This window comes from Thermobia domestica, chromosome 3 (assembly GCF_964235325.1).
Source record: "Thermobia domestica chromosome 3, izTheDome1.hap1.1, whole genome shotgun sequence".
Classification (NCBI taxonomy): Eukaryota; Metazoa; Arthropoda; class Insecta; order Zygentoma; family Lepismatidae; genus Thermobia; species Thermobia domestica.
The window spans coordinates 2458622-2482419 of NC_137456.1; the positions used below are offsets into that span (position 1 = coordinate 2458622).

A 23798-nucleotide genomic window follows, 5' to 3' on the forward strand; every position below is an offset into this window, starting at 1 on the left:
ATCACTAACCTTTATTTGCAAAAATCAAACGATAGGAAATTTATAATTTTGCGTCCATCTGTTATGCCTTTTAGGATAAAGGAGATGGATGATTAATGAAGGGGAACGAAAGTTAAGGAATTAATGGGATGAGGATGTGGGAGGACACGGGAAAGCCCACGAACACAATGCTATTCACCACTAACCCACCTGGGATTCCTTGCACCAGAGAAACTTTTTAATTTGAATTCTTGAGGAAAGCATCACTTTGTCTATGAATCCTTAGTCTGGAAAACTCCGCAATTTATATGGCAAAAAGCTTTGATTTTTAAGTCTAACGAGGGAACCTATCCAAGTGCGACTCTGACTTCGAGTCGAGACTATGGTCGTTGGATACCTTGTCCCAAAAGAACATTACACGAAAAGTGATACATCCTCGATCGCAACCGTTGCAGAGATATAAGCGTGAAAAGTTCGAAATTGAGCTCCATACTATACATTACAAAGTCAGCTTCCGGGTCAGATTTGGCGGAAACGGTCAGGTAAGGAAACTCAGCGAATACATATCAAAGTAGTGTTGGGAGCCCACCACCTTTTGAATGAAAAAAATGTTGCTCCCGGGGCACTCGCAGGGTCCCAGGCGGGGTCCAACTCAAAATTGGCAAATGGAACCGGGGGTCAAGTAGCATATTGTATGAAAGCTAGTGTTAAATAAAAGAAGATAGAACAAATCTCAACTCTCTATGATGACCCTGTGCAAACGGGCAACTGGTCAAAATGTCAATACAACCTACATCAGAAAATATATGGCCACTCTTCTAAATCCGTTAAGTTGTGACAATAACAAGACAGAAAAACACGTTTAAAAGTGCAAGGTATTGAAGTTAAACAAATTGTTGCAGAGTCTCTCACAGTGGCCATATATTTTCTGATGTAGGTTGTATTGACATTTTGACCTGACCAGTTGCCCGTTTGCACAGGGTCATCATAGAGAGTTGAGATTTGTTCTATCTTCTTTTATTTAACACTAGCTTTCATACAATATGCTACTTGACCCCCGGTTCCATTTGCCAATTTTGAGTTGGACCCCGCCTGGGACCCTGCGAGTGCCCCGGGAGCAACATTTTTTTTCATTCAAAAGGTGGTGGGCTCCCAACACTACTTTGATATGTATTCGCTGAGTTTCCTTACCTGACCGTTTCCGCCAAATCTGACCCGGAAGCTGACTTTGTAATGTATAGTATGGAGCTCAATTTCGAACTTTTCACGCTTATATCTCTGCAACGGTTGCGATCGAGGATGTATCACTTTTCGTGTTATGTTCTTTTGGGACAAGGTATCCAACGACCATAGTCTCGACTCGAAGTCAGAGTCGCACTTGGATAGGGTCCCTCGTAAGACTACGTGAAAATGATATGGCACATAACTTAATTTTTTTTAATTGCAGTAACTTATAATTTATTCCAATTATTTAAATACGAAATGCAACCATTTCTTTAATGTGTTGTTTATATAACATTTATGGTAACTCAAATATTATTGAAAAAAATGACGAAAAGAAGTAAAAAGATGGTTGCTTTGCAAAGTCAGTTGCAAAATTGTATTTCTGCTACTTTAAAGACCATGTGCAGTTATATTATACACACTTGGTGTGTTACTGGGAGCCATATGCATATGTTTTTCACACTTCTTGTGTTACTCAGTAGCTCCTGGAGTACAATATCTAATTTTCGGGTTTGATGCTTAAAGTGTTAAAAGTAGAGAAGTGGTAGTACTAAAGTGAAAGTAGGAAAGTAGTAGTAGTAAAGTGAAATGCAAACCAAAAAGTTATTATTAAATTCTGCCTTTGGGCAGGTCCTGGGACTAATGAGTTTTTTAGATTTGGGCCTGGAAATGTTTCTTCCACTTTTGTCGATCTACAGCTTCCTCTTATAACTCCCAATATTTTCTCCTATCTTTCAAATCATCGATCAGCTGTGTTCTTCCTATTCCTCGCTTCCCTTCTATCTTTCCTTCTATGGCGGTGTGAAAAAGACAATTTCATCGCAAGATGTGTCCAATCCAATTGGCCTTTCTACGAAGAATTGTGGCTAGAAGTGTCCTCTTCTCTCCTATCCGTTTTAAAATATGTTCGTTTGTCACTCTCTCTGTTTATTTTATCTTCTCCATCTTCCTCCAACACCACATTTCGAAGCTCTCCAAATATTTCTTCTCTAACTTCCGTAATGTCCAAGTCTCTGAACCGTATAGCCCAATGCTCCATATATAGCACTTGACCAACTTCTTAAGTCCAATATTGAGCCTGCTAGTTAAGAGTGATCTTTTCTTGTTGAATGCTTCTTGAACTGTGGCAATTCTTGACCTGATATCTTTGGTGCAGTAAGCGTCTCTCGTCAAAATACTTCCCATATATGTGAAATTATCGACCTCTTCAAGTTCTCTTTGTTCTACCCTGATCCGTAAGGTGTGTTTCCACGGGATTTTCTCATGACTTGTGACTTTTCGATGTTAATTTCCATTCCATACAGTTTCCCAGTGTCAACTATTTTGTCATCATCTCCTGTAGTCCTTCTTCGGTTTTAGCTATTATAACCGTATCATCTGCATACCTGATCTTGTTAATGATCTGCCCTCCAATCTTGAAATCTCCAATTCCCATTAATGCTTCCTTCATTAAACATTCACTGTAAATGTTGAATAATGGGGTGACAAACTACATCCTTGTCTGACTCCTCTTCCAGTCTCCACACTATTAGTTTCTCCTTCATTCAAGGGCAACTTCACTCGTTGTCCTATGCACAGATTTTGAATGAGTCGTCGATCTCTCCAGTTGACTCCAATTTCTTGAAGTATTTTCAGAAGTTTCGTCCAATTGACTCGGTCGAAAGCTTTTCGCCAGTCTATGAAGCACAAACACAACTCTTCCTTTACATCAAGAATTCTTTCTGATATAATTCTCATCAATCCAATGGCATCTCTGATGCCTTTTACTTTCCGGAATCCGAATTGATCTTCTAACCTCTCATCTATTTTACTTTCCAGCCGCCTGTTCAGTATGCGTGCAATGATCTTTCCAGTGTGGGTAATCAATCTAATGGTTCTGTGATCACTGCACTTCTTTGCTTGCTTTTTCTTGGGCAATCCAATCAATAACATCAAGAAAATCCTTTGGCCATTCTCCACTCAGATAGATCTTGTTAATAAGTGAAGTCAGTATTTTCATTGCGTTGTCTCCTAATCCCTTAAGCAAATGTACTGGTATGTCGCCTTCCCCAGTGGTATTTCTCCTTCACATGTCTTTAATTGCTTGTATTACTTCACATTTAAATATACTGGGTCCTTTTTATCGTCATCCACCTCTTCCTCTGTTTCGATCGCAATACCTTTGGGGCGGTTCTTCTGATCATGTGTATTCCTCCCAAATTCTAAGTATTCTTTGCTGGTCAGTGTTTACATTACCTTGTTGATCTTCGATGCCGAACGTTCCTATACTTTTGTTAGCTTTCCCTCCTAATTCTTGTGCTTTTTGGTACATCAAATCATATCTGCCGCGTCTTTGAAGTTCCATTATTTCTTCACATATTTGCTTCATGCACTTTTCTTTGGCTTTGTCCGTTTCTCTTCTCAATTCTTTATTCAGCCTTCTGTATTCCTTGATGTCCGTGTTTTTCTACCTTCTGCGTTCCTCCATCTTCTTAAGCATCGCTTCAGTTATCCGTGGTTTTCTCGGTATTCTATCCATCCTGCCACTGTTATTGTGGTGTGTGTCGAGTAGAATCTGTTGTAACTTTTCCCCGACTATCCTCTATATTGTCAACCATATCGCCCATTGCACAGAATTTTTCTTCAATCTCTTCTTTCACATCATCGTCGATATTTCTTAGTCGCTTCAAGTTCCATTTTCGATTTCTCCCATTTTTCTTGATCGACTTTAACCAGGTTTGCACTTCCGCCACCAGGAGATTGTGATCTGAATCATTGTCCGCTCTTGTCTGTGTCTTTACGTCTCGTACACTATTCCTGAAACGTTTCTTCACAAGAATGTAATCGATTTGGTAGCGTTTCTTATCTCCTGGACTTTTCCATGTATACAGCAGAGTTTTTTCTTAAACCACGTGTGCGTCACCACCAAATCATGTTGCTTACAGAAATCGATAAGCATTTGACCTCGTTCGTTTCTTCTACCTAGTCCAAATGGTCTCACTACCTTATTCACAGTTCCTTCTCCTACTACGCTGTTGAAGTCTCCCATTACTATGGCGTTGACCTTACTTCTTCCTTCCTGATGCGGTGGTTGAGTTTCCTTGGAGTTTTCCCGTTTCCTACCACTTTCGTCATTGCCATTTTCATCCTCCTCCTCATCACGATATCCTTTAGCCTCAGTGTTTAACCTTTAGACGCCCGGCAGGGATTTTAACAATATCGTAGACTCTCACGTTCGGGGCTCTGGTGACCCCCTTATAATTATTACAGAGTCATGATTCATACACCGTTGGGAAGCTTATAGACAACAGGTTCTAACTAGGTAACATTTTTGCAGTTCCCGTCATATTCGTAGAAGAAACAAAAATCATTTTTAAAAAAATTAAAAAATTGACTTTGCGCAACCAAATTTGCCCCCCTTCTTCCCCTATAGGCAACCATTACACATACAGATTTTTATCATATAGGGAATCACTTTATTGCTTCACATACCAATTTTTCTTGTTGTTTCTTAGTGTTGTGGTTTCGTCCATTTTTCCTATCCCTCGTCCCTGTCCACCCTTTTCCAAATAGAAAAACAAATGAATGATGAAAAAATAATAAAGCAAAGAAGATTGCAATGATGATAGCCCTATTTCGATTAAACTTTCAGGTGCCAAAACTGAAAGGCGCGATCTGAGCAAAAATAAAAAAATAAATAAAAAAAATGGGTATACCGCAAAGAAGGGAGGAATGGTCCTCAAAAACCTGATAAAAAAATAAAATAAAACTAACTTAACCCTCCCTCCTCGGCCGTGGTACCCTCCACATTCATAAAATGTATACTGGCAGATAGCTTTATCCCTCAGGAATACATTGGTACCAAATCATCCTCCTACCTTAATTAATTACAGGCTGAGCTATTGAAATTTAAAGCCCCGACTCAGCAATTGCGTCAATGGACGTTTAAAGGTTAATCATGAAACGTTAAACTTAAAAGAAAAAGTAATCGCCACTGTTAATGCCAACTGAATTACGGGAACTATTCTCTAGTCAAGTAGCTACTATGCTAGTTAAACCAGTCAAACAACTGCTAATGCCAACTGACTTATGGGCCACATAATACCAATTTAATTCAGTAAATGTGCTGTACTGCCTTCACCTACTCTTGGGTTTCGATAGACACCTGCGCTATCTGGTAGTGTATAGTCACGATGTGCAGTTTCTTTTCTTTTCTTTTTTTTTTTTTTTTTTTTCAGTCATGTAAAGGAAATGAAATTAATCCTTCCCTTACTCTTCGGAGATGAATGATAATTGGATATTGTTTGTTCTGTGTAAGAGTATACATTTTGAGAATTAAACGTTAAGAGATGGCATAGGATTCTTGTAAGTAATAAATTGAACGTACTGCGGTGAACAAAAAACATAATACAGTATAAATAGTTTTGTTACACATGGAAAATTTAAATTAAAACCGTACGAAAGGGGGAAAATCAGCAGAATAAGGCACAAGTATCGGAATATACAGTGAAAGAGAAGTCGGAAATTCTGCCTTACACCATCATTGATATTTAAAGAGTTTGTCAAGTTTGAAATTTAGAATTACACCATTAAAGATAGGAAAATACAACACTTAAAGACAGGAACTTTCGACACTGATTTCCATAACCAATTGTTAATAGATTTTCCATTCAGCAATTTAGTACATAAGGTTTCATGATTATATTTTGTACTTTGTTCTTTTGTACAGTTAGATTTTTTTTTTCTCTTTCGTTGCAAAAAGGTTAATTTTTTTTCCCTGTCTCTCTCCCTAGGAAATATCCTGCTCAGTTTTTCTCCGTCGTTAGTGAGTGAGATAATAAAACTAGGTTTTGTATTGTCTGTAGCAGTGAGTTTCCCTCTTGTGATATTCCCATGCAGAGCCAGCCTGTATTCACTGCTCTTCCGGAGGGTAAGTTGATTGTAACTTGTAATACTGTCTGTGAAAGAGGAAACTTCAAATAATTAGATGTATTTCATTTGGTTTTGCGTCTTCACATTATCTGTGGGTTCGCACGTCCGAATGTTGGACGAGAGTAAAGCAATTAGCCTTTTCATGTCACATTGACAACAAGGAAGCGAAACATTGTGGAGAATTGGCCACTACACATTCTGCTTGTTATCTGTCTGAGTGTGGGGCAATAAGTGCGAGTGCTACCAAGTGTAAAGAAAGGCAAATCGCTCATTTGAAAATCAAAAAGGGTAAGGCTAGCGTACTGTCAAATCGACTGTATTTTAACTTAAGTCAGTAGTAGAAACAAGAATATCAGGTTGTGTCGTTATATGCTACTTGCATTGACAAATTTTGTTAACTTTGCTGAGACAATAACGTTATGATAACCGTCTAGAGTAGAAACCAATTCAAAGGTTCGTCGAGAAATGAATGCTTCTCATGTAGAAGCCCTCAAAATTAATAGTGACTTGACCAATACTGCAGAAACGCATAGAGAAGACCCAGAAAAGGAAGAAAATAATATAAATAATCTGTATCTGCAGATTTTAAGAGGAGGGCACGGTGCCTCAGTGGTAGAGCGCTTGCTTCTGGTTCGAGTCCAGCCAAGTAAGTTTGTGGTGGACAACGTTTCTTCCCACATTCTCATTCCACCAATTCTCCCACCATCATTCACTTGCCTTCATCACCGTCTCCCTTACCTTAAAGGTTATAATTGTGGAACGTTAAACTGAAATTTTGCAGAGATTAACTTCACCGCTAAGTCTGGTGCTATAACGTGAATCTTCCAAACTGAAAATGTTAAATAAATACGCTGCAGAGAACATTATATCAATATTATATCAGGGGCATAGGGGGGGTGGTAACTTTATAAACAAACTAAACTTAAACTTTTTTTTTACTTTCGAACGATAATAGGAGAGAAATTATAGTGATTGTGAAAAAAAAATCGAATTCCAGATTTCAACGGGTAAAAATAAAAGAATATGAGTTTCTCGAAAACGTCTCGAAAGATTTTGGTTATATAATAAAAGACAAATTCTGACCAAACCGTATAGTATCTACTAAATAATAGCGTTACAGTTTCGGCAAAGTATCTTTACCTTCATCAGACTCATTATGAAATACAATTTTTAAGACTACAGCTTCTATATCTCAGAAAACGGGAGATCATATTTCTCCTATACTGATTCCTAGATATAATCCCTCATTTTCTGAGATATATACGCTGTAGTCTTAGAAATTGTATTTCATAATGAGTCTGATGAAGGCAAAGATACTTTGCCGAAATCGTAACGCTATTTTTATTAGATAATATATGCTTTGGTCAGAATTTGTCTTCTACTTTAAACAGGAAGTTCCAAAGCTAGAATGAGTGGTATTTTGTTTATATTTCATACATCAATAAGTCATTAACTAAACTATACTGCGATATAAGTCGTTTCTCTGAGAAAAGTCCACAAGTGGAATTGATTCCTAGGAGTAAGTTTTTTTGTTATTTATTTATTTTCTTGATAATTTTCTCAGACAACTGATGCGATTGTTGATTTTTTATAAACAAGTGTTTCATTAATAATTTTAAAATACCACATCAATCGTTTCTCATGACGAAATCTACAAAGAGTAATTTACTTTTGGGGTGCCTTCGGCTAATATTTTCCAAAAACACCTCGTAATTTTATTCATATTGTACAAATAAATGTTTTAGTTGACAATTGAAGTTTGAGCGAGCGAGAAACTTTTGATTTTTATACGACATCGATGTGCTGCCAAACTACTGTATATGGGTTTAGTGCTCTACGCTGTTTAGTGTAATATCCAAAGTCTGTAGCACGTTGTTTGTAAATATTTTATTTGTTTCGGTTACTGGCTTTCCTATTATGTAATGAACCTCTAATATTTAAAACAGAACCTAATTTTACTAAGAAGTAATAATAGTACAAAATGTAAAGCTCTATACAAATGAGTGAACGAATAATGGTGTAGCTAGTAGAGCGATAAAGTGAAAGGCTATGATAAACCTTAAGGAAACTCCATGGGAAAAACTCCCTAACAGAAAGAAATTTTTAAACATAATACAAGGTGCAGCAGATGTTTGAGAACAGTCATATGTGCAGACAATAAAGAACGGATACTAGAGAGAGAGCATTATTACTTTCAACATACTGTACGGGTGATTACATCCACAATGGACATCATTCAATGAGACCACCGTCAGCCGCAATAGCAGTTTCTACACGCTGTCGAAACCTCCTGCAAACAGTAATGGGATTTGTCTTGGTAATGCTCGCCGTTATATCCACAGTAGTTGCCTTGAGAGCTGCAACGGTGTTGTGTGGATGGTTATTGGAATGTCTCTTAAGAGTCATTCCATATCAACTCACCTAGAGCAGTGTGCTTCAATGTCTCAGATTCTCTTCAAAATTTTTTCATATATAAATACCAATGAAATTATGCTAAATTAACTTTTTCCGATTTTTAGGATGAGAAATGGGCCGGAGAGAAATTTTTGAAAAATGTGAATTTGGCACCAGTATTACTTTCCGGCACTCAGCGTCATGGAACTAAAATTACCATAACTTCCGTATTTTTCAAGTTATTGGACTCATTCAGGTTTCAAATGAAAGCTTAATTTTTGCTCTTTCAGTAAGTTCTAAAAAACCTTGCAAAAGGTTACAATGCCAAAAACATTAATGGGCATACAAAGCAAATTTTGGGGTCTTCTACAAATTGTGCCATTGCTCGAAAGTTACAGCTTTGAAACTTTTTTGTACATTCATCTTTACACGTACATGGCACGGTTAAAAAAATAAAAATAGTGTTTTTTGTATTTTTGTAATTATTATTTTTTGTATTTTACATGTATGGAAATATACAGTTTTAAGTTTCATTACAAATTGTGTCATTGCTCGTAAATTGCAACTATGAAACTTTTGAAACTTTTTGTAGAATCGTTTTCTAATCCTGAACCACGTTTTCCCATCGGAGAAACACGAGATCATTTTAGGCTTCTCCGAATATTTCAGCTTGTTCAGGAGGTGCTTGTCTCTGGTCAGTCGATTCGCCCTGGTTCTCTTGGACAAAAACTGTCCTCTCTGCATCACGTACCGTTTCTAACCAAGATTCTCATGAACCACACGGCGGATGGTTGCCTCGTCAACCTGCACCTCTCTACCATGTGCCCACATGAACTTCCCAGGATTCCCTATCAATGGTAGTTTGAACAAAACGAACGAATTCTGGCGCCCGCATAATGTCCGAGCGCCAACACTGTCATTTCCTGTGGGAAACACTGGTCACACTACTCCTGTTAGCCACCAGTTCTCTCCTACTTTGAAGACGAATGACCTGGTGACACTCAGGAATACAGTGACCTCTGAATCGCAGTGGCCCCCAGCCAAAGAGACCATGACAGCATGCCTCGTAATTTCCTGGATTAGCTTAAGTTCTTCCACGTGTAACTGCAAAAGAAAGGATTTGTAAATCTCAAGTCCAGGATACAGTGTCACCTACAATGTTTGTTCTCAAATACATGCTGCATCCTGTAAAACAAACGTAGTTTTTGTTAAGTTATTATTCTGCTTTTAGTGAAAGATATAGTCTGAATTTAGACGTACAGTGCATGCGATATGTTAAGCTTTTATTTTCACAGTCACAGTCATATGAGTGTGTGACTCTGGAGATTGAGAGATTATTGAAATCAGATGAATGGTCTTATAAACATTGGCTACGCTTTGCATGTGGGGTAGGTGCATGGTCTTTTTCTGTTTTCACTGTAAAGATTAGTCGGTAGATAACAAAATAAACGGAAGTAACAAGGAATATGTTTACAGTGAAGTAGGTTGTTGATCCTGTAGTTTGTTGTTCAGTTTTAAGATTGGAAGGACGGAATGAGTCAAAATGATTCATTTCAGTTTCGAATGCAACTGTTTTTCATTCAATTCCTTCGACTTTCTGTGACTTTGTCACACATCTTCCCACCATGTTATATGTGTATTTTGAAAATATTTGGATAATTAGTTCTCTAGTTATTGCTGTATACCTATAAGGACGGGAAGAGTCAACTTTGACTCATTATTATTCAATTTTTCGAACTAAAATATTAGATTTAGTATTGCAACAGCAGTTAATTTTATCGTTGTATTATTATTATATATATATTAATAGTGGTCTCTGTGAACAAAAAACTTCAGATCCAAATTGAAAATGACTGTGTTTGTGACGCTTAATCTCTTGAACCACTCGACCGATCTTGATCAAATTTTTAACGTACATGCAGTTCTGACCTGGGAGTGTTTCTAGCTATTCACTTTGACGGGAGGGGGAGGAGGAGGAATTATAAAAAAAAAAATAAATAGAACTTAATAACTCTTGAACCAAACGACCAATCTCCATCAAATTTTCAACATAGATGTCGTTCGTGCCTGGGGTGGATTTTACCATTTCACTTTGACGGAACAACGTAGTGGATGGGGAGATATACAAAAATCAATAAATATGAAAATAAAAGTGACCATGTTCGTGAGTTAATAACTCTTGAACCACCCGATCGATCTCAATCAAATTTTCAACATAGATGAAGTTCGAACCTTGGAAGTTTATTATTTCATTTTGATGGTAAAACCTAAGGGAGGGGAGGAGTGGAGGGTAAATATGTGAAAATGAATAAAACTTAATAACTCTTGAACCACCCGACAGATCTCGATCAAACTTTCAACATAGATAAGGTACGGACCTCGGATGTTTTCGTCATTTTACTTTGACGGAACAATGTAGGGGAGAGGAAGGGGGACATATGGAAAAAAGTGACTGTCTTTGTGACTTCATTACGCTTAAACCACCGAATCGATCTTAATCAAATTATCAAGATAGATAATGTTCGGACCTGGAGTGGTTTGTATGATATCCCTTTGATGGTAGAACTGAGGGTAGGAGAAGGGGAGAGATACACAAAAATAAATTAAACTTAATAACTCTTGAACCACCTGACCGATCTCGATCATATTTTCATCAACCTAGATGAAGTTCGAATCTGAGATGGTTTTTGTCATATCACTTTGACGTGTAACTTAGGGAGAGGAAGAGACATTTGAAAATGATCAATATTAGTGTCGAATCTATAGTTTTTGGGGTCGCTGAGATGAACAGTGGCACTTCTGTTTTTGGGGTGCTGAGATGAAGAATGATATTTCCGATGCCGTGCCCCGCAACACGGGGAGAGGAGAGGGATATATAAAAATCACCGAAAATGACCAATATCAAAGAGCGCTTTAGTAATAGTAAAAACGGAACATTTTTTTCTTAATTTAATCCAGCGAAATGGGGGTGCGTCTTAGATCTCTATCAATATCAACGAAAAGCAAGTCAGAAGACGGAGTTACGCACAACAATGGTGAACAAAAGTAAATTTGGTCACACACTAACAGATTACCAGTGTAAAAAAGTTAATCTTACGCTTCTACATTCAGATGTACACTCATGTCCAAAATTATTGTCGCATGTCTATAAATATGTTATTGTACGAATTTAATTTGATAACGAATTCTCCCGGTATTTCTTATAATGTTAGTAGTGTATAATCGGCAAACTCATGTATGTGGCAAATTTCATGTCAAAAGAGCAGTAAATAAGAACAACAAAACGAAAATAAAACTTCCTTGTCTATTTAGCAACATTTTGTTTTACTCATTCTAATTTTCGTATTTATAATTCTTTTCCTATGAAATTTACCACAAATATACACTTCCCGATTATACACATAGTATCAGTATTAAAAGTACCCTGCAAAATCATTATCAAATTATATTCTTACAAGAAGACAGTTATAGATACGCGACAATAATTTTGGACATGAGTGTACCTCTGTAATCTGAAGGAAAGAAGAAACCAGAAACTATGTTATGGTACAAGATGATCAAAGTTGGTGATGACTTACGCGACCAGATGCTTTAAAAGTATCCCATTCGGGCAGGTACAGGACAATGGCCAGTGCACGTACTATGCAACATTTTAGATCTAGCAGCAGTAAATTCCTAGATATTGTACAGAGCTGTCACAGGAAAACGCAAGAGTACAAGAGCCTTTATTTTGGATTTGGTGGAGGAGATAACAAAGCAGAAACCCACAGTTGCAGGTCCTTCAAGAAATTCAAGGACGCAGAAAGACCTTCAAAGAGAAGACATTATTAAATCTGTAGAAAATGGACAAATATGTTTGCGAAGTAAGTGTACCAATTATGAACAATATGTGTGTGGAAAGTGCTCTGGTAAGAAGATTTTTTGCATTACTTGGTAGAAGTACATTTAGGCGAGAAACGTCAAATTTATTTCGGGATCAAAAATTTGTAGTGCTATGTTAAAAATATTGGATATTACAAGTGTCAGTCGCTGAGTAATTATATTTTGTAATCGCGAAGTAATTATATTATAGTCGATAGAATATATTCAAAGAATTCTTGTAATTTTGTCAGTATTATTTTCAAATACTCAGCTTTGAGTATTGCTGGTAATAATAATAAGTAATAGTAGTAGTGCATTTTACGTGTTATCATTATATACCTTAAAAAGAAACATTTAGTGCTGTGAATACTCTTTCAACTCATGCTAGTAGTAATAGAACTTTAATACATCTACTGGTAGTAGTACATTCTACGCATTATTAATCACTCTACACATTACAACAAAAGTTTAATTTCATGAGTCATTTTCACTCATCTCCGTCTTTCTAGGTACACTCATGTCCAAAATTATTGTCGCATGTCTATAAATATATTGTAGGAATATAATTTGATAACGAATTCGCCCGGTATTTCTTATAATGTTAGTATTGTATAATCGGCAAAGACATATATGTGGAAAATTTCATGTCAAAAGAGCAGTAAATAAGAACAATAAAACGAAAATAAAACTTTCTTGTCCATTTAGCAACATTTTGTTTTACTTATTCTAATTTTCGTATTTATAACTCTTTTTCCTCCGAAATTTACCACAAATACACATTTCTCGATTACACACATAGTATCAGTATTCAAAGTACCATGCAAAATCATTATGAAATTATATTCTTACAAGAAGACAGACAGTTATAGATATGCGACAATCATTTTGGACATGAGTGTATATCAGAACCTCTGTCCTCGTAGTATTATGTACTTACTTGTTAGTGTTGTATCAAATCCCCACACGACTTTTTTTTGCAGATACAACATAGTGTTGATAAAACATCTTTTCCCTGTTATTATTCAGTCAATTTATTGTTATTGATATGTTGATTTGTTACTGTTCTTTACTATTTATTGTTATTATTATATACTTTCTCTCTTGGTGCTCTTATTGTTGTTACATATTAACTTTATTGTTACTATTATTACTATTTGTTATTAATATCTATTTACTATTGTTATTGTTATATATTTGTTATGTCATTATTTGCTCTTTTATCTTTTCTTTTGGGTTTTTCTTCCTATTTTGCAAGTTTTTTTTTCTTTCTTGTATTTTGATATGTTAGTGTTAGTCTGTGTTGATCGTAACGGGGGCATATGTCTTCGCTGCTGACGTTCCCATTAAACACTACTCAAACAACTTTCCATAAATTTACTGTTCCCCTTAGAAGACAAGGCATTTCAACTAACCTGATGTTATTGTGAGCAAAGTGCATACGCTTAAAACAGTATAACGTACTGTCGGATTAAGATGATGCTATACCATCCAAACGGTACACTGTTTACATTTTTTTAAGAGTGTGTATCTTGATCACAGTTATATTAGTTTGATGTGAGAGAATTACAGGTTCTTTTCTCTACCATTATACACACAATAATCATAACAATACACAGTGAAACTTCCCGGTTGTTGTCTGGAATAGAAATGGGGAAAAAGTCAATGTAATGTTACGCTCATGTTGAATATAGAGCACTCGATTTGTTCTCTACTTCGTGTATTTTCGGTTTCATTTTAATTTGTGTAAAAATGGAACAGATTATCCTGTTAGTGCTTCTAAGCTTATAATCTCCAAGAAAGTTACATACGAGGCGCGTTCGGAAAGTAACCTCCGATTAGTCACTGTGCGTGAAGTAGTGTGGGCAGCGCTACCGTCTTCGCTTAGACGTGCACAAGAGATCAGTGTGCATCCAGCCGTGGTAGAGTGAAGGTTGTCTGATCACTAGTTCCACTTTCGTACGAGTCTCAAAATGTGTGCTGTTATTGAAAACTCGGCCAAGTGCGAGCTGTTATACGTTTTCTTACGGCAAAAAAATATTCGGCAGCAACTATTCATTGTAAGCTTTGTGCCGTATATTTACCAGCAGTGATGAGTGAAGGAGTTGTTCGTGAATGGGTCATTCATTTAAAAGTGGACAAACAAACATTCATGACAAAGACAGGAGTGGCAGGCCATCAGTGGTCACTGATGAACTCGTTTAGAAGTATTAATCGAAAAGTTCGTGAAAATCGACGTTTCACAATCTCGGAATTTTCTAATGAATTTTCACAAATTTCCAGGACTGTGTTATATGACGTAGTGACACAGAGATTAGGCTACAGGAAGTACTGTGGTTCAAGGCACAGGCGGAAGAGTTTTATGCTGATAGAATTTCTAAGCTACTTCAGAGATATAGTAACTGCTGGAATGTTTATGGAAACTATGTTGAAAAATAGAGCGAAGAAGTAGTTTTCAGATATATATATATATATATATATATATATATTCATCTTATGTACTTTAGTTGTTCTTTTTTTTAACCAATTGGAGGTTGCTTTCCGAACGGCCCTCGTATTTTACTTTCCATTTATCAATATGTAAAAATTAGACTTGTTTCCCTCTTAAGTCAGTATATTGTGGGTGTTTATTTGTGTTTAAAAAGTGAGAAATTAAAAAAAAAAAAAAAATGTAACCATATGTATGCAATATCAAAGCTGATCGCTTAAGCACCAAGATCTGTATCTTTTTTAAAATTGTTTCTATGAAACTGACAGAAAAATAAGAAGGATATTTGGTTTCAAATTACCCTAAAGTAAGCAATAACACATAGTAGATGTTTTACATACTCACTTCTTATGCATTTACTATTAATTGTTTACATGGTTGTATTCTGTGTATTTAAGTCTTTTTCTTTCTTTCTGTAGATCCAATCTCCGCATGAGATCGTTAGCAATCACATTCCAGAACCGAAGTTCAAATGCATCACCGTCTTTATCATCAGCGTGTCACTTGTAACAGCTCTTCTGATTCCCAACATAGAACTTGTTCTTGGATTAGTTGGTTCCACCATTGGAACTGTTATCTGCATTATGTTTCCTGCTATTATGTTTATTCGAGTGTCCACCAAAAATACAAACGAAAGGCTTCTAGCTCAGGTACGTGTTTCTCAAAATTAATTAAGATTAGCAAGCGGGCTTAAGCTAATGTTCAGCGTCACAGTCAGGAGGTTCCGAGTTCAAATCTCGTAGCCTTTCATATTTCAGGCTAGTTTCCTTTGTTCAGCTGGGTAAATAAAGGGATTCTTTTAAACACTGGTCAATGAAGTTAAAAAGTTCATTACTCAATTTTCTATGTCTGTGTGTGTGTCTGTTATTTGCGAATTTTTCAATTTTGAGCCCTGCATTCGATAGAGCATCGAACACTATCTGAGAAAGCGATGGAAATTTTCGCGTCGCTCTTACTGTTCCCGAAATATTGACCAAGAAAGGTATGATTTCAGGAGATTTAAGGAGACATATCTCGGGAACCGTAAGTCATAGAAAGACGATATTTTGCGTTTTTTTCAATTTTGAGCATGTGTCTTGATCAAACAACATATTGTAGAACGTTTTAACAGAACTGTTAAATAAAACATGTGGAAAAAATTTAGTACTCAAGGAAATTATAAATGAATAGACATATTGCAAGAATTGTTTAATGAGTATAATAAAGTACATAGAACAATTGATATAAAACCTGCAGAAGTTAGTAAGAAAAATTAATTATTTTTTAAGTTCGTTCTGGCAATGCGTTTGAAACATTCACAACTGGTTTTTATCAATGTAATTGGATGTCATAATTAGTAGCATTGTATCCTTGTCCAAGTTTCCTTTCTCTGTCCATTCATTCCTGACAACACACATATTTTGGTACCAAAAACTAAAAATAAATCATAGAAATCTAAATGGTTTGTTATTTACATTACAAACAACTTCATTACAAAAATAACTAAATAAGAAAAAAAAACATAAATTGATAACTATTGCAATAAAGTTATAAGGACAGAATGGGAAAAAGAATACAGAAACGATACACACTAGACGGTGGTATTCAGGAACTGATCCTCACCAGTGGGAGACTGCAATGAAATTATAAGGACAGTGAAAAGTATATCATATTTTATATAAGACATATTAATTTTTTCCAATGTGAAATGACATTAAAATGAACAATATTATCTTGTATTGGCTTCAAAATGGACAAGAGGGAATTGTTCTTTAAAAAATATATTTCGTACAAATATTGATATGGGCCTCAAAACCACACAAGTGACAATTCTATATATACTGTACACATTTCTAAGAATTTACAGTGCATTTAAAATATGAAGAAAAATTAAAATATATAAAATTCACAATGTGTTGCTGCAAGAAGGTGAAATCTGATTAGGCTTTGAAATATTAGATGATTATTCATATCTGTCCCTAGGGAACATGGAGATGAGATCCTTCAATATAAATAAATGATGGAGATCATAGTTCCATTAGAACACTATTTCGGTAATTGATCAGAGAATTACATGAATTCTGTGTCAAAGAAATAAGTACTCCAATTGTTCAGTCTATTCTTGAAGTTGGGAATAAATAATTATATAAACTCTAAACCACTTTGCTAGTGATTACACGGACATTTTTTAAATATTCAATGTTTTTATTGTTTCAGGTGATATTTTTCCTAGGAGCCATGATCCTTATTTTAGGCACATACGCCAATTTGTATGCTGTTGATAAGGCTCAATCAGAAATGTCTCAGCTGGAATCCGTAAGCCCCAAAGTTGACTTGGATGTGTTACCAGTTGTTCCTAAGTTGGAGAATGTGGCTGCCAAAATAGAGAATGTGAAGGCAGTCGAAGACGTTAAGGAAACTCTTATTAAAGGTTATTAGTGTTTATTAATGATATTTTAGTAGTTTGTAATTAATATTTTAGGTTTAAAATGGATAATTCGTCATGCATATTAATTTTGTCAAATAGGTAAGTTCATCACTATGTTAGAATCACATTGAAAGGGTGATCAAATCTCGTAATTGTTGTGTACACAATATGCCTCTCAACTTCAATGATAAAAGGTGCAATGACTTGTTAGTTATTAGCTATTGTTATTATTATTAGATTATTTATCAAGCACCCTACAGTAAGTTGGGGATGAATTTTCTACAGGCGACTAAATGCGAAACAAAGTACGCATTAACCATGTAATGTATTAGTCAGATTTTGTAAAAGAGGTGCTGCAAAAATTAAATAAAGTTCTGGTTTCTCAAAGGAACTGCCAAACAGAGAGCAAATTTTGAGAAAATAGCTTTAAAAACAAAAGAAATCGACGTGGTAGATTTAAGAAAATAACATTTGGATGTTATTTTCAGCTGAAAAATAACAACAAAATGTAGCGATACTTATAAGTTATCACCGTTTTCTGAGTTGTAGGTTTTTATTACCTATAACCTGTTTCAGCTCTAGTTAACAGCAATAATTCTCAATTCTCCAGGAAAATGTATACCGTGTTTCATGTTTTTTAAATACAGTTTCCATGAAATGTTTTTAAACTTGGGGGAATTCACCCCCTTACCCCTGATTGATGTCTACCATAAGCAATAGAACTAACTGGGAGCCTCAGAGAAAGTGTACACCTTCATGAAAGTTCATTAATAAATTAAAAATAATTTATCATTCCTTTGCCTCTGAATAATTTTAGCTCCAAACGATAGGCTTAAGTGGAAACCCTCAAAGAATATGTTCTATGTTCCACGAAAATAGATTTTCTACAGCAGTAATCGTAGTGGTTATTTTCTTATGCTATGTAGTTGAGGAAAGTTCGAAGTTTGGGTGAATTTATTGCTTTCCTCCTTTCCCTTATCAAGGAAGATTTCGATTCTTAAGTAGTTAGTACGGCCTGCAATCCCTAAATAAAATACACACTATATTGTATCAAAAATTGTAGTGAAAAGATGTTTTACTATCATAGTACATGTACAGAAATTGATCCATTTCATAGGAACAACTTGCAGACAGCAGCATCTGTCAAACCGATTTTTACAGAGCAACAAAACTACGTACATGTCTCAACTGAAGTGTAGCAAAGTGGAGGTGTTTCAGTGAGCAAAGTGTCACCTAAAAAATCGCGTATGGGAAGGGTAGGTCATGACTATTTGCAATGCAAACTTTAGCAGTTCCCGGATAGAACAGTGTCGGAGCAATAGCTTTGTGATAGAACAGGCCATTGTTAGAATTATAATTAAACGTTGTGCTCAACAGCTTCCTCCACAAACCATCACCAACGAAATTGCATCCAAAATAGGCGTTAGTGAAGCTAAGTAGACCCGTGCTAAAGAAAATCCTGGATATGGCTACCTGGCAGTGTTGCCACACTTGGTACAATTGTACCAAATTCAGCCCTTTTTGTCATTCATCGGCCCGTTGGTACCATGCTGGCATTTTCAGCCCCTTTTGTGAAAAAGTTGGTACAATTCTACCCAATTCAACACCATTTAACAAATACTTGTCACATTTTCTAAAGTGTCGGTAAGATTTCTCCTGCATCTCACATTACTTATACTGTGTGTTGGACTCTTAAAAAATGCTGTTGAACTTGTATCCTGTGGCGTTGCACCGCTTAACACTTAGGAACTTTGTGTAGAAAATTCGTAATTCGAACTATACTGGGATACAAATGACGCTAGGTGGCGCATGCATGCCACGCATGAAGGAGACAAGAAGGAAGCAGTGTGGTGGAAATATTATCTTCAAACCTTAAAAAGAAATTGAACCACACAAACACGTTGAATCAGTGTTGAATATTTTGAAGAAGACCAGTGTGTGCTCAAGTAAGTCTATAATATATGTCATTGCAAAGATTCTACACCAAAAGATAATAGCACGAAAAGTACATTGACATAATTGCTGGCTTAGGGGGCTAAGTTTATTAGTGACGCCATATTGACGAATATAAAGATATCGGAACATTTCTGCGTTTTATAGATCTATATCGACACGTGATTTGTGCTCTTGGAAGAGGGGGGCTGTTTTAGAACATTACCTCTTTCAGTTTCGTGTTATAGAGCCGTGTATTACACTGGTATAAAATTCAGCCCATTTTGTTTCAATTTGATACTATTTTTCAGCCCACTTCAGAGTTAGGACTGTGGCAACACTGCTATCTGGAGAATCCATTACTACAGTGTATTTAAGGACAGTCCAATGAACAGTAGATCTTGCGATCAGTCTGTTCGCAAAGGCAGCCTAGTGACTGCCATATAAGTTGAGACACTAGACGAACCATAGTTCTAGCTAAGTGACTGTGGAAAAAGTTAGAGCCAGCACCTACAGAGGTGCTACTTAAAATGACCGATGTAACTTTGTGCATCAATGCAAACAATATTTCTTGAATATGTTATGGTTGTTACTCGCTTTTACTACAGAGGGAGGCACGAGATTTGTAAGGTCGAAAAAACGTCAAAACCACTGATGCTTAATACGTAGAACATGCCCTATCTTCCGTTTACACAAACGGAAGTACCAGCGTTATATGACGGTGTGTAGAACATCATCAGAACAAAGCTACAAGTTATTACCAAAACATGACTTGCCTTGTAGCGACGCATGGCCGGCAACTGTAAACAATGCTATTCCGTTCGATGATATTTCCGTTAAGAGTGCAGATGCTAGTCCCATGGATTACTCTGCTTATGGACCTTATAAGCGGCTTCTTTCATCACATCGGGTTCATGCGGTAAAATGTGTCTGGAAAGCTTGCTGCCACGAATGGGACAATATATCTCTGGTAGAGTAGCAACGAAATCTGCTGCAACGAAACTGCGTTGTCGTGCGATGGTCCATACTGGTGGCTGGTATATCGAACATAATCGGTGGGGAGATGGAATACCTTCGGCAACTCCTTACGCAACGCAACAGCTTCAACTTGTTCGGATAGAAACGGATCAGCTTTTATATATCTGCAAGTCTCCGACATTGAGTTGGTATAAACCCTTCCTCTTTAACCCTTTGGTCGTGACGAATTTTAGTTCCAAACCATAGTCAAACAGTGTGCCTACCTTTGTACCTAAGGATTTCTCGTATGTACTATGTACTGTAAAGTTTCATTCAGTAAATATCCGAACAGCATACTTATTTCTGAAGCCTCGAGAAAAGCAATGCAAAATTTCATTAAAATCTGTTAATTTTTACGAAAGTTATCGTGAACTCGCAGATAGACAAATGAAGTTACGTCGAATGGTAAATAACTTAATGAGATCGGGGGTCGCAGTGGCTCAGTGGTAGAGCCTTTACCTCTGATGCATGAGGTTCGATCCCACCTCGCGCCAAGTGAACTTTGTGGTGGACACATACCGTCTGTGGGGGTTTTCTCGGGGTTCTCCCGTTTCCTCCCACTTCTTTCATTCCACCATTTCATTCATTTCTTATCACTGTCTTCATTAGCCACTGGCATAACCGTAGATTTAATTTTTTTTCCTTAATGAGATCATAATATGGCTTTGGATATTTCTCAGCTACAAATAATATACCAAAATCTTTTATACGTGATACTTCCTGTGCTGTATTGCGTTACGTTCTTCAAGTTATAATATTTGCCTCTTGTTTCACGGTTACTTCCGAAATATTCCGAATTTATTTGGAATAACCGACTCTTAAGTATCTCAGATTAGATTAAGTCTGATTAAGATTTTTTCGGTTTCCGATAGTTAAGATTTTTCAATTTTTTTTTAAAAAAAATCAAAGATATAGTTTTTGTGGATAAAATGATTCCAGCGCTCGTATCTGCTAAAAGAAATCTATCATGATACTTAATGTGTATTTAAATTAATTCGACTGACCTCTGTGTCTCTGATAGTTCAGTAAGTTCAAATTTTTGAACATTAAAAATAAAAATTAATTAAAAACAGAACTTAACGGTGTCGTTCATTTGACAGTACAGCGCTTATATCAGTCCAAATTTGCTTTCTTGTTATCCTTATTAAATATCTTCAAAGATATTAAACACAAGGCTGAGATCAAAGTTTAAGATCTTCGAAAATATTTAATAAGAATAGGTTCAAGACTCAACAAGAATGGATATTTGGACTAATACAAAATCAAGTAGAAGCCTTGTTCTGTCGAATAAAAGAAACCGTTAAATTTTCCGAAATATTCAGAATTTTAAAATTCTGAACTATCAGGGACATTGAGGTGTCAGTTTACTGTAAGTAAGTGTTCTGTAAGTAAATATTGAATTTGTTCGTAGATAAAATAGCGGACGCAGTGGCTGCTGTGGCAGACGTTGATACCCAGAAGGAGGAGAAGAAAGACCAAGACGATGTGAAGAGCGATAAGCGACAGGAACCTCCGGTGCCGATGGAACCCGTAATTTCCAATAAACAAGAGGAAGTGAAGAAAGTAGAGAGCGCTGCAGTCGCCGCTGAAAAACCGGAAGCAAAAGAGAACGTCGAAATAAAACAGGAAGGCAGGGAGGAGATGCAGGTGGGAGAAAAACCGGAGGCTATGAAAGAGTCGAAAAAGGAAGGCAACGGAGAGATTGCTCCAGAAGCTATCAACAAAGAGGAGGAGGAAGAGAAACAGGCAGAGAAGGAGAAAAAAGAAAGCAAGCAACACAAGGAACAGGAGGAGATACTGCAGAAGCTAGCCGCCCATCAAGAAGAACAGAAAAAAATTTTAGCTGCTCAGAAGCAGATCCTAGAGGAATTGAAAGAACATAAAAAAGACCTGGAACGTGAGAAGGTGGGGGTGGATGAAGCCAATAACTTACCTAGAAAAGACAATACAGCACTTCAGTCCCAAGGGAATGATATGAATGAACCAATCGTGAAAGAGAAACCCGTACAAGCACCAGAAATTCCACCACCAAGAGCTATGGAGATGCCAAATAAGCTGCCTGACGCGGACATTTCTAGACAAGCACTCGCCGCTGATGGTCAGGGGAATAAAAAATTGGAACCTCAACTGCTGAATGCTAAACCAAAGGTACAACAAGATAGAATGCCACCGGTTGTGCCTCAACAGAATTCTGAATTAGTGAAGAGGGAGCAGCAACAATCGTTTGTAAACCCTCCGGTGGTACGCGAAGAGAAGCAGCCCGTTATCAATGACGTACGAATGCCAGAAAAGCGTTTAAGTGACTTCAAGCCTGCCATTCAGCAAAACAAGAAGACAGCAGATAATGTTGTTGCCATAGGGGATCAGCAGGCAGTACAGAAAGGTGAGTAAATACTTCTAGAGACAGAAAATATGCTTTGTTGATAAGTATTTCTGAGACTTACTAACCTAAATAATGTTCTTTTCAATATGCATTTAGTTTTTTCTCCGATATTTCAACTATACTGTTCAGGCATTTTTCATCAGAAGCACAAGGCCAAAGTCGTTATTTTAAGTCTTTACATTGTTCGTGTATTTCAACAGTGGCATAGCAACAAATATTACCCAGTTTCTTTATGTATACTTATAGCTTTGTGTCCCTGTCCCAGTAGGTATGTTAATTTTTGAACTTTGTTTTGTATCTAGCTTAAAAACAGGAACAAGACTATTTCTGTTCGTTACTTTATTTTTATTGATGAATGCTCAAAATTATAAAAAGTGAGTTTATATATAATCACCAAATTGGAAGCAGTTGTCGTTTGAGTGGATAAATGTAGTTATTTTTACGAAAGATTTTATTGAAGCAAGGATTTCCAAAACTCAAAAACAAGTTTTAGCAATAGTTAGTGTAGTAGTTTCAAACATTTACGCATTAATTAGTGTTTAAGTTATACCTGCTGGGCCACGTAGACAAAAGAACTAATGTGGATCATTATACTGTGTAATACGAGGTCATTTAGAAAATAAGAACCGTTTAGTTATATAAACTGAAAAAACACAATACAGGGTGTCTACTGATATTGGAAATACTTGAATTATACTGGAATTTAATTTTGATACTGGAATTTTGTTCCACATACTGGAAAAAAGATGAAACTGATAATTTGTCAACAATACTTTTTTTAGTAATTGTTTTAATAGTCTTAGAAACAATTTTGTATTCATTGAGATTGTAAATTTTTCCAAAGCAAGAGTTGTATTAATTTTGTAATTAGACATTTAGAACAATGGGCGGAGTGGATAACTGTGTGATTAATTGGGAAACCTTCAAAAAATGTTAAAAAATCATCTGTATTTCAAAAAAATCGAGGGTAACTAAATTCATTAAAAATATTCTTTTGATGGTAAAACAATTTCAAACTCGAAATCATCAAGTGTGTTTCATTGTTCCTAAAGCATTTTAAAAAAATCATTGTAATAGGTATTGGAATTTTGCTGATAGTTATACTGAATATACTGGAAATATACTGGAATATTGAAAATGAAATTTAGTAGACACCTTGCAATATTTATTGGGGGAAAAAAAGAAGTTATGTTACTTACCTGAAA

The 23798-nt window shown here is 36.2% G+C and overlaps 1 protein-coding gene across 2 annotated transcripts in view; it reads left to right on the forward strand.

The window, feature by feature from the left end:
* Window positions 1–23798, forward strand: part of LOC145682375 (uncharacterized) — a 76630-nt gene that overhangs the window by 41096 nt on the left and 11736 nt on the right. The window contains exons 8-12 of one of the 2 annotated variants that reach the window (XM_081753964.1): window positions 5976–6112; window positions 9804–9896; window positions 15274–15504; window positions 17051–17264; window positions 21622–22593. In XM_081753964.1, the coding sequence (XP_081610090.1) occupies window positions 5976–6112; window positions 9804–9896; window positions 15274–15504; window positions 17051–17264; window positions 21622–22593 (1647 nt within the window). The remainder of the gene's footprint in view (window positions 1–5975; window positions 6113–9803; window positions 9897–15273; window positions 15505–17050; window positions 17265–21621; window positions 22594–23798) is intronic. The other variant, XM_081753965.1, reaches the window with a different exon arrangement.